General features: G+C 43.8%; 1 protein-coding gene across 1 annotated transcript in view; it reads right to left on the bottom strand.

The window, feature by feature from the left end:
- Positions 1 to 1506: 1506 nt before the first annotated feature.
- The window catches only part of LOC145393687 (uncharacterized), a 10510-nt gene continuing 1201 nt past the window's right edge, over positions 1507 to 10815 (bottom strand). Inside the window, exons 2-7 of the mRNA XM_080267735.1 lie at positions 10173 to 10250; positions 7953 to 8085; positions 7423 to 7573; positions 4955 to 5106; positions 1762 to 1892; positions 1507 to 1629 (exon numbers count right to left, since the gene is read on the bottom strand). Of these exons, the coding sequence (XP_080123861.1) occupies positions 1771 to 1892; positions 4955 to 5106; positions 7423 to 7573; positions 7953 to 8085; positions 10173 to 10250 (636 nt within the window). The 3' untranslated portion in view covers positions 1507 to 1629; positions 1762 to 1770. The remainder of the gene's footprint in view (positions 1630 to 1761; positions 1893 to 4954; positions 5107 to 7422; positions 7574 to 7952; positions 8086 to 10172; positions 10251 to 10815) is intronic.

Here is a 10815-nt window from a genome sequence, read left to right as displayed (position 1 = left end):
ATGGATGATAGATAGATGGGTGGTTTTATGGAGGAAAAATAGATGGATAATAGATGGGTATTTTTGTGGGGGAAATGAAACTCAGATATATATACAATTCTTATCTATTAAAATCCACTGCAAGCGAATAGTTGTGATGACGTAGGAGTGTACGGGATGTGGTGACGTCACGAAGCACACCGAGTACAGTACACTTACAAAAATATAGCCACACTGCTGGAGAGTCTCTGTACACTGGCCAGGCTTTGTACTTACACGGGGTATGTGTCATGGAGAACGTGCCCTACTACGCTAACTGTTGTATTCTTAACCCCTTTACTCCGGTACCGTTTCTCTCTCTCTCTCTCTCTCTCTCTCTCTCTCTCTCTCTCTCTCTCTCTCTCTCTCTCGTTTATTCTTGCTACCACCAGGCAATTCTGTTCTTTGGGAGAGGTTCTGATATTCAAGGTATTAGCAACTAACTCCATCCACTCTTTTGCTACACAGTCTTCCGTGGGCTGAATAAAATCATCTGGTTCAAGAATAAAGAGTGCATTATGGGATTCAAGGGGCTGACCATTTAATTTGCATGTATTTTCTCGTCTGAACAAAATCAATCTATTCGGCTTAGGAAGACATCGTACCAGACTACTAAAGGTGTGAAAATTTTAGCCAGTTACGTTTCCAGTACAATCAGATTTTATTTTTAATGCTGGCTACTGAATAGACGAGTTTATGCACCTTAGGGAGACTTTGCGCTGTGAAGGGGTTGAGAATACGGCTGTAAGACTATTTTACAGATCCAGACGTTGATTTACAGACTTTCGACCAGTTCCCCGTCGTAACTATCATTCTTCTTGCAGGAAGGGCAAGACAAGGAGAGTTCAATGTTCCCATGTCTCTTGATCTTACTATAGAAACATAGGAAGAATTTGCACCTTCTTTTCCTCGCCTTTGCTGCAAAACTTAGTCGTAGTTAGAAGAGGAAAATTGTAAGTTAGGCTGTGAATGTTAACCCTGACTACTACTCTATCCATTGTTTACACCGTCCCCCTTACCTACCGCCCACACCCACTGTCACTCTGTTGTGCCTCCTTACCCAGGCACTATCCCCCCTCCCTCTTCCCCTTTTGCCTAATGCTCTTGTCACTCTTCCTTGTCCTTCCCCCTCCCTATCCCACTACTACTACTACACTCGCCATATCTCCACATTTCCTTTGTTATCTTCTCCTCTGCGCCTCCTTCCCCCCTCCCCTCCCTCCATAACTACTCGTATGTCTCACTGTCTTCAATTCCCCTTCCCCGTACCATTCTGCTATAGTGTAATGTTTCTTTCCCTTAGATACTGCTCCCCCTTCTATACTGCTTAAAACGTTTTATTTCATTCCACTCCTTCTATACCGTAACTTCTGTCCTCTCCACTTCCCTGATGCCCACTCCCTTCTTCCCTTACCTATTCTCCTCCCCATATACTGATGCTTTTTTTTATCTCTCCCCCCCCCCTCCATAACATCTCATTCCCAACAGTTTTGTTATCTTTCTCACTTTGCAAGGTTACAAGACTCTGGCGAAGACAACTCAGACGTCTCCTCACCATTTTGACGATGTTTTGCCATCCATGAGCAGTTTGTGTAGCAGTCCTCACTCCGCCTGCAATATGAAGAGTGTGTGTAAACTGCCTTGAGCGTTATTAGTTATTATCATCATCATAATCAACTAAACCTAACTGCGAGGGTCAAATTAAAGCGCTTCATGACAGAGTGAAACATATACCCAACCCACCACAGCGGGTCACCGGGTGTTGCAGTGCAGGAGGGTCAGCAGCAACAGCAGCCACAGCAACAGCATGGGCCAGGGACAGCAGACACTCACAGCACCACCCCCTGCCTTGTGAACCGCTGCAGACTCCTCACCTGTGACGAGGAAAACAAGTAAGCCTGTAGTGTGTTTATTTTAACTTGGCAACATTTAATCATGCTCCCAACTTAAGTACTGACCCTGTAGTCTGTTCAGTAGAGCTTGGCAAAACTGAACCCCGCCTTCAGCTTAAGTATTGAACCTGTTGTGTGTTTATTTCAACTTGGCAAACTTGAACAACGCCCCCCAACTTGAATGACGACGAGTTATTGGGCGAACCTTAAATTTTTCTGTCCTGCCTATCTGAAGACCCGTTAACTGGATGAGATATTTTTGTAGTGGTTTTCTTTTTTAATCTCAGTTACACCTCATTATTACAACACTAAGCTTTCTTTGTCATGTATCATCATAAAAAATAAGTGAATAATCCCACCGTAGAAGAGTAATGCGCTACACAGTATAATGAGGATGTAAATAAGTGGTTGAGTAATATGTGTTGTCAGTGATTTACGTAACATGATGCTGGCGATGATAGGAGGATAGAGGAATGTGGTGTAAATTGGTGACTGTTGTGTGTAAACTGATGGTGAAAATAAAGCTAAGAAAAAATAAATAACCTGATAAAAAATGTCATAACTTCTGTGACTTCAGTGCCTCGAGGTTCACCCACTTACGGCTTAGAATTCACGTCTTTGAGTGTCTTTCAATTTCGCCAAGTCAGAATAGATGAACTAGAGACAACGGACACTGTGCCCAATAAATGCTTTTCACTTAAGGTTGAGAGAATGAAAGATTTTTATTCTTATATCCGAAATCTTGTCATTTCTCTCTCTCTCTCTCTCTCTCTCTCTCTCTCTCTCGTCGTTGGACACGCTCTATAACCCGACATGCAGGCGAGCCATACCATACCATACATTCAGAGCGTTCCAATAATTACCATCAAAATTTATGAATCTGTCTACACCATTGCTCCCAGTTTTAAGAGAATTGCCATAATAGTTTCGAAAATTTGTCTTTGTCACAGAGTCATCCAGCCAGTTTTAATACCATACTTTTTATTTTTATTTTTATTTTTTTAAGGGGGAACAAAATAGCCAGAAGGAAGCCAGCATAATATACAAAAATTAAGGTATACAACGGAGGGCTTCCCTTTGTTGAATGGAATTGTCTTAAAGAGAGTAAAATGAGTTCGAGTATTACATTGTGAAAGAAAAGTTAACACACACACACACACACACACACACACAGACACACACACACACACACACACACACACACACACACACACACACACACACACACACACACACACACACACACACACACACACACACACACACACACACACACACTGAACACTAACCAAAATCGTGTTCCAGAATAAGTAAAATTAAATACATGATAACACTAACACCTTAATTTATGTATTGGCATCCGTGAACCGGGGTAGGCGGTGGAATTATTTATGTTTATATGTCACCCACTAAGCACATTACACGAGAATAAGCTGGACACTGACCAACTCTCTCGCCCACCATGGACACTGTGTAGTTGTGTTTTGTGTCTGTGTTGTTTGTGTGTGTGTGTGTGTGTGTGTGTGTGTGTGTGTGTGTGTGTGTGTGTGTGTGTGTGTGTGTGTGTGTGTTTATTGTTTTCGTATATATGTTTGTTTTTTTGCTGTATTTGTGTCTCGGACTTTAGTGGCGTTGTTTAGTTTGTAGTTTTGTTTTTATGTGGGTAGTGTTTGTACTGATTTATTTGCTTTGTTTCTCCTTGTTTTGCATTGCTGTTGTGCATGTATTCTACTTACGTTGTTTTATCTAAGGCATTTTGGGTCGGTGTATATTTTTCCGATTTTTCCGTATGATAGTTTAAATGTAATCATCATCATTAACCTATTCCTCACTAATAAGCAGTATATGAGATGCAGGGAAAAGGAACCTAATGGCGTATATATTGACAGTTTTCCCGTTTACCTATCCCTCAAGCTTTCAAAATTCGAGGCTCCAGCTCACAGGCAGTCCATCCACATATTATTCATTTAAATGTATGTGTAGGCCTTTTGTATGATAATTATTGTATCGTCAGCAGGTATCATGATAAACTGCTCGCCACTGTCCACTACTCATACACCACGCATCCCTCAGCTCCGTTTGTTGCTTATTTCACGTACCTCAGAGGCGATAAAAGATGGTACTGTGGCTCTCCTCTCTTTCCGTTGCACTTCTTCGTGATTAGCACCATATTCTAGTGTTGATTATTATTGCAGCTTTGCATGTAGGATAGAGGGACGACAATTTTAGGTCAAGTTAAAGTGAAAAGAGTGTAGGTGCTGACACGTGGTTGTTAAAGAGATTGAGTGTATTAAGATGCCTCGGTATGACTACTCCTTTGCTGTACCAATTTGTATTCCCTTTTTTGTGAGCTTAGCCTAAAATTTCTGTCTCTTCATCCTGAATCCTGAGTTGTAACAGGAGATTAACACTGGAAAATTATGCTAGTGATGAAGAAGTGCTGTGGAAAGAATGTACAGCTGTTGTATTTATTCTGCTGCCGTACTGAGCTACGTGAAATACAGTGCAAAAAGACGAAAATCTGGGTCAAGTTAAGGTGGAAAGAGTACAGTGGTAGTGGCGTTGAGATAGAGCCCCTGTTTCCAGCAATTTTTATACGCGTTTTTTTTTCCCCCCTTGGCCATATCCAGCCTTGTCCAGTGAATAGGAAACCACACTGACTCATCTCCTAATCGATCACATGGGCCTGGCTCACCGAAATCTGATGAAAGGTAGTTCCCCCTCCGTATTTACCTGTCTTTCTGTATGTCTACCTGTCTGTCTTTCTGTATGTTGTAGTAATTGCCTGATCCCACTGATATTGCAGGACTTACTATCACTTCTGTAGTCTAAGGGTTGCTGGTTGCCACTTTCTGTATATGGCAGGAGATAGATTGACTGTGTCTTGGTGCTTGGAGAGACTGTATGTATCTTGGAGAGTGCCGCCTTCTCCTGTGTTAAGGAAGGTGAGAGAGAGAGAGAGAGAGAGAGAGAGAGAGAGAGAGAGAGAGAGAGAGTCCCTTCCATCCCTTCCATATTCCCCCCTCCCACTCTCCCCCACTCACCACTAACCACATGCACCCTGACAGTGGCTGGGGGTGCTGCCGTGTGAGGGTCGCAGGTGTAGATGCCGGAGTCCCCCCTCATCGCCCTCGTCAGGAACAGCTTGGAGGTGGTCAGCAGGGGCGTCTTCTCTATCTCCACACTCACGCCGCCCCTGGGGAAGAAGGTGGGAAAGAGAGGGCGTTACTGTGTGTGTGTGTGTGTGTGTGTGTGTGTGTGTGTGTGTGTGTGTGTGTGTGTGTGTGTGTGTGTGTGTGTGTGTGTGTGTGTGTGTGTGTGTCTTAGGGGAGTAGGGAAGGTATGGGAATCCTACCTACCTCATTAGTGGAAAATTGGTCTTGGATAATGATGTTGATGATTGTGATAATGATGATGATGTGTGATGATGATGATAATGATGTTGAGGGTGAGCGAAATGTAGGATTGATCTAAATGGACCGGAATTGATGACAAGGATTTGAATATGGTAGATGTGACCAGAAGGGGTGATTGTATCTTTATCATAAGTGGAGTTCTATTATTATTATTATTATTATTGTTATTATTATTATTATTATTTTTATTATTATTATTATTACTATTGTTGCTGTTGTTTGTTGTTTTTGTTGTTATTATTATTATTAGTAGTAGTAGTAGTATATTTATTCTACCTCGAGACGATTTTCCTGAGCTTTAAGACGTCCTCGGGCTGTAGGGGTGAAAAATCTCCACATCAAATCTAACAATACGAAAAATTTCTCCTAAACTGAGAAGAAAAAGAAAATCGTGAGAAGGTAGCAAGAACAAGCTGAAAAAAGAGCATCATCTGAAGCACGAAAAATCCCCCCTTAAATCTGAATTAAGAAATCGTCTGAAGGTGCCAAAAACTAAAACATAAATAAATAAATAAATAGATAAAGAGCGTCCTGATAATCAAAGAGTTAAAGTCCCATTATCCTCTTCACTCAAGGGTTAATAATGGCGGCCGGGGAGACCATTATAACTTCCAGAATAAAAGATTACATTTATTTGCGTACGAATTCATTAGTTGCAACAAAAATTACGGGAGGAAGTTACGGTTTAGTGAGTTAGGATAGATGAGAGGGGGCTGGGGAGACGGTGGTGGTGGTGGTGTGGTATGGTGTGGTGGGAGATTTGGTAGTGGTTGTGGTGTGGTGACTGGTATGGTGGTGGTTGTGGTGTGAATTTAATGCTGGCTTTGGTGTACGTTGTGACTGTGGTGGTGTGTGGTGGTACTGATGTTGGTGTGGCGTGGGATGTGATAGTGGCTGTGGTGATGGATGTGTGTGATGAGGGTGGTGGTTGTGGTGGTGATTGTGGTAATAGTTGTGGTGTATGCTGTGTTGTGTTGTGGTGATGGTTTTGATGTTGTAGTTGTGATGTGGCCTGTGGTTGTGGTTGTCTTTGTGGTGTGTAGTGGTGGTTGGAGTGGTAGTACTGGTGTGAATGTAGTGGTGGTTGTGGTGGTGACTGAGGTATGGTTGTGGTGTAAGTGATGAACAGTGGGTTATAGTGGTTTTGTAGTTGTAGTGATGGTGGTTGTGTTGGTTGTGATGCGGATGATGGTGGTGTAATGTAGGTATTAGATGGTTGTGGTGTGAATGGTTGTGGTAGTAGTAGTAGTTATATTCTTGAGCGTGTAGTGTTCCTGTGATGTGGGATGTTGTAGTGTGGATAGTTAAGGTAGAAAAACACACATCCTGCCAGAACTTAGTAATACAACAGGCTAACTAAACAGCTCCAGTTACAAACGCGAGGTTCACATTCCACATCATTATACACTCGCAGTTTTTGAGTCAGCATCCTTGGTGTCTGTTTACCCTGTACCCTGATATCACGTTCCGCGCCCCCGCCTCCCACGCTAGTACATAACACGGATTTAACGGGGTGGAGAAATCAGTGTACGGTGTGCTGTTTGGTATAGTTGTAGCACTTATTCTTTAGCGATTTCTTTTGTCCTTGCACCTTAAACTCTTTTGTGTATCTCCCATTCAAACATCGACTTGCGTTTCTTTAGTAACAGAGAAGAGGATAGGAAAGTGTAAATAGGTAAAAATTTGTTACTCCGTAGAGCCAGAGAGAAAAGGTTCGCCTAATATCCCACTGTGTCTGCTTCACCCTTTTGACATGTCCGCTTTTTTCCCTCCCTGCCGCATCATATCAGCGAGAGAATCATTTGCTGACAGAGAAATATACCGGGTCTCTCTGTGCCTAGCAGTGTTAGCCAGTAGAGGGAAGTGGGGAATAGAGTTGATGATCTGTTAGTGAAGTTAGTATCTCCAATTGCCTTCTTTAATTTATCGTTTCTTATTGTAACATCTTCATTATCATACTTCATCAGGAATGTGTGTGTGTGTGTGTGTGTGTGTGTGTGTGTGTGTGTGTGTGTGTGTGTGTGTGTGAGAGAGAGAGAGAGAGAGAGAGAGAGAGAGAGAGAGAGAGAGAGAGAGAGAGAGAGAGAGAGAGCTACCTTGGCGAGTCGTAATCCAGCATGGTGCCGTCCCTGTGCCACGTGAGGGCGGGTACAGCAGCGTCCTGCGCCCTCACCTCACACCGCAGCCTGATTGTGGACCCCTGCTGGATGTACAGCTCACGGGGACCATCGATCTTGGCGGCCTGTTCTGTGGGGGGGCATGTAGAATTGTACACCTTTTATTCTTTGTACACTTTCCGTCCTGTACACTTTCTATCCTCCGTACACTTCCCATCCTCTGTACACTTTCCATCTTCTGTACACTTTCCATCCTCTGCATCCTATCCATAGCACTTCTTCGTGACTAGCACCATACTTTAGTGTTAATCTCTCCTCACAGCTTACAGTATGGAAGGATACAAATTTTTCGCCTGAGGTGAACAGAGTATAGGGACTCTCTCTCTCTCTCTCTCTCTCTCTCTCTCTCTCTCTCTCTCTCTCTCTCTCTCTCTCTCTCTCCACTTTCCCCCTTTCTTCCATGCTTACCTTCTTCCTTCTCTCCCCTCTTCCCTCCATCTTCTCCCTACCTTGGACGACGAGCGTGACAGGTAGCGATATCTTAGGGCTGGTGGACACTTGGCACTCGTAGACACCTGCATCGCGGAAGGTGGCGGAGCTGATGTCTAGGTGCCAATCATTGCTGTGGGCCGGGTGGTGGACCTGGGGCGGAGATGGGGAGGTTAGGAAGGGGGTTGGGGGGGTGATGGTGAGGGAGGGGAAGGGGTTTGGGGTGATGGTGAGGTAGGGTAAGAGATGGGGAGGTTAGGAAGGGGTTTGGGGGTGTTGGTGAGACAGGGTATGCGATGTGGGGTTACGAAGGGGGTTGGGGGTGATGATGAGGGAGGGTAAGAGATGGGGAGGTTAGGAAGGGATTTGGGGGTGATGGTGTGGGAGGGTAAGAGATGGGAAGGCAAGGAAGGGGATTGGAGGCTGGAGAGGTTAGTGGGGGTATGCTGAGGGAGGGTAAAAGTAGCAGGATTGACGTGGAATGGGAAGGCGTCAGAAAGGGAAGGGACGAAAGAAGTCGCGGGAAATTAACTGAAGAAGTGAATGTTTTAGGGGAAGGGGTGTTTGTGGGGGGATAGGAGCTGGGGAGGGGAGATAAATATTGATGGGAGGGGAGGCTTCTGAAGGGAGGTGGGGAAAAAAGATGGTTGGGAAAATATTCGGAAGGTCATGTTTCGAGAGAGAGAGAGAGAGAGAGAGAGAGAGAGAGAGAGTCGAGTACATTAAAGTAAGTGCTTGGTGGCCAGTGTCGAGAAAAAGAGAGAGAAGGAGGAAAGAAAGAGAGAAGGAGGGATTAATATGAGAGTAGGGAGACCACTTAAAGAGAAGGAGTTGGCTAAAGAGGTGGAGAGAGGATTGAATAACGGTGCAATGGAGGGGGACTGCAATCCGTTTATCTACAATCCGTTAATCTGCAACACGTCAGTCTGCAATCCGTTAAGCTGCAACACGTCAGTCTGCAATACGTTAATCTGCCATACGTTAAGCTGTTTTGGAGTTGGGTAGAGAGAGAGTGAAAGGAGAGAGATGGAGATGAGTAGACACTGGAAATGAGAGGTTGAATTAGGATAGACTGTTATAGAGAGAGGGGAAATGACTGGAGAGGAAATGTACAAGAGAAACTAATAGATAGTGAGAGTTGAGTGTACACTGCAAGGGTAGAGAGGGTGATGGGGCTGATTGAAGAGAGTGAGTGGGAGTGGAATGAGGGGTTGGTGATTGAGTTTGAAATTTCACGGGAGCTACGGAAGTTTTTTTTTTTTAATATTCTGGCAAACACTAAGCGATTATACTCAATTTAGGGACCTCTTTATTTTTCAGAGGATTAATGAAGGCCATTTCTAACTCTTTCACAATTATAGATGTCCACTGTACTGAGTAAAGTCGTCCAGGTGGGAAGAAGAGATGAAATAATAATAATAATAATAATAATAAGAGGGTAGGAAGAATTACAGCAAATCCAAGCTGGTACTGAAGTTGTAAAGGTAATGAGGTAGTTAGGCAGTGACCCAATTAGGCAGTTAGGCGGCCCATCAGAGGCGGGATGCTGGCTTTCATCACCGCACTGCCCAAAGGGAATGACGCTGATTAATTGGTATACTAACTGGTCATGATAATTACTGTTAATGACCTCACTTGAAGCTGCTAATTACTGGACACTGTTAATAACTCTCACATAATTTGGGCAGATGGTGTACAAATTGACGATGATAATTACTGTTAATGATACCACTTTTAGCCTGTAATAACTGGATGCTTAATTACTGTCTCCTAATTGGGGCCGCTAATTAAGGCCTCATTAAACCTACTAATTGCGCTATTAATTACTGGAAGCCACTGTTTGCTGTTGCTAATTACCCCTTAGGTGTAATTTGGAAGATACTAAACAAATTTTACCTTAACTTGGTCCAGATATTTGTCCTTTTGCAGCTTTTTCCATCTGTAACTCAGTGGCAGCTAAAGGAAGTGTTGGGCCTCTTTCCATAGCACTTCTTCGCGACTATACTGCATTTACTCTAACTTGGCTTAAAGTTTCGTCCTTTTGGGGCTTTATTCCCTGTAGCTCAGTGCCAGAAAAAGACACTAACTGCGGCTCTATACATCCTCCTTTCCATGGCACTTCATCGTGACTAGCATCATACTCTTCTGCTAATCTCTCCAGCTCAGCATTCAAGACGGAGAGATGGTATTTTTAGATCATGTTAAAGTGAAAGGAGCATTCTTACACCTGTGGATCTCACCTGGAACCTGTCGTCGCGGGTGTAGGTGAATTTTCCCACACTCATGATGTGAAGGTCCCGCTGCCTGATCCAAGATACCTGAGGGAAGTGAGGAGGGGGTTAGTGATGATGGGGGAGGGGGGTTAGTGGTGATGGAGGAGGGGGGGTTAGTGGTGGAGATGGGGGAGGGGGAAATGATGGTGGTGGCGGAGATGGGGGAGAGGGTAAATGATGGTGGTGAAGAAATGAGGGGAAGGCAGTCATTGGTGATGGTGGAGATGTTGGTGGTAAAAAGGAGGCGATGTGGAAAAGGTTATGATGAAGAGGGCAGTGGTGGAGGGATGGAAGAAAAGGAGATTAATGGTGGTGAGAGGGCGGGGTGGAGAAGGTAGTGTTGGTGGGGTGGAAAGAAGAGCGTCAGTTAGACCACATGGCCGCACATGAACACTAGACAAGCACAAAAACATGTACATTTTTCAGAATAAGAGCACGCATACGAGATGCATATATTAGAACACACACACACACACACACACACACACACACACACACACACACACACACACACACACACACACACACACACACACACACACACATATATATATATATATATATATATATATATATATATATATATATATATATATATATATATATATAT

Source organism: Coenobita brevimanus, chromosome 25 (genome assembly GCF_032717465.1).
Source record: "Coenobita brevimanus isolate Jiangsu-jjx chromosome 25, ASM3271746v2, whole genome shotgun sequence".
NCBI lineage: Eukaryota > Metazoa > Arthropoda > Malacostraca > Decapoda > Coenobitidae > Coenobita > Coenobita brevimanus.
This window is presented reverse-complemented; position numbering and strand designations above follow the sequence as displayed.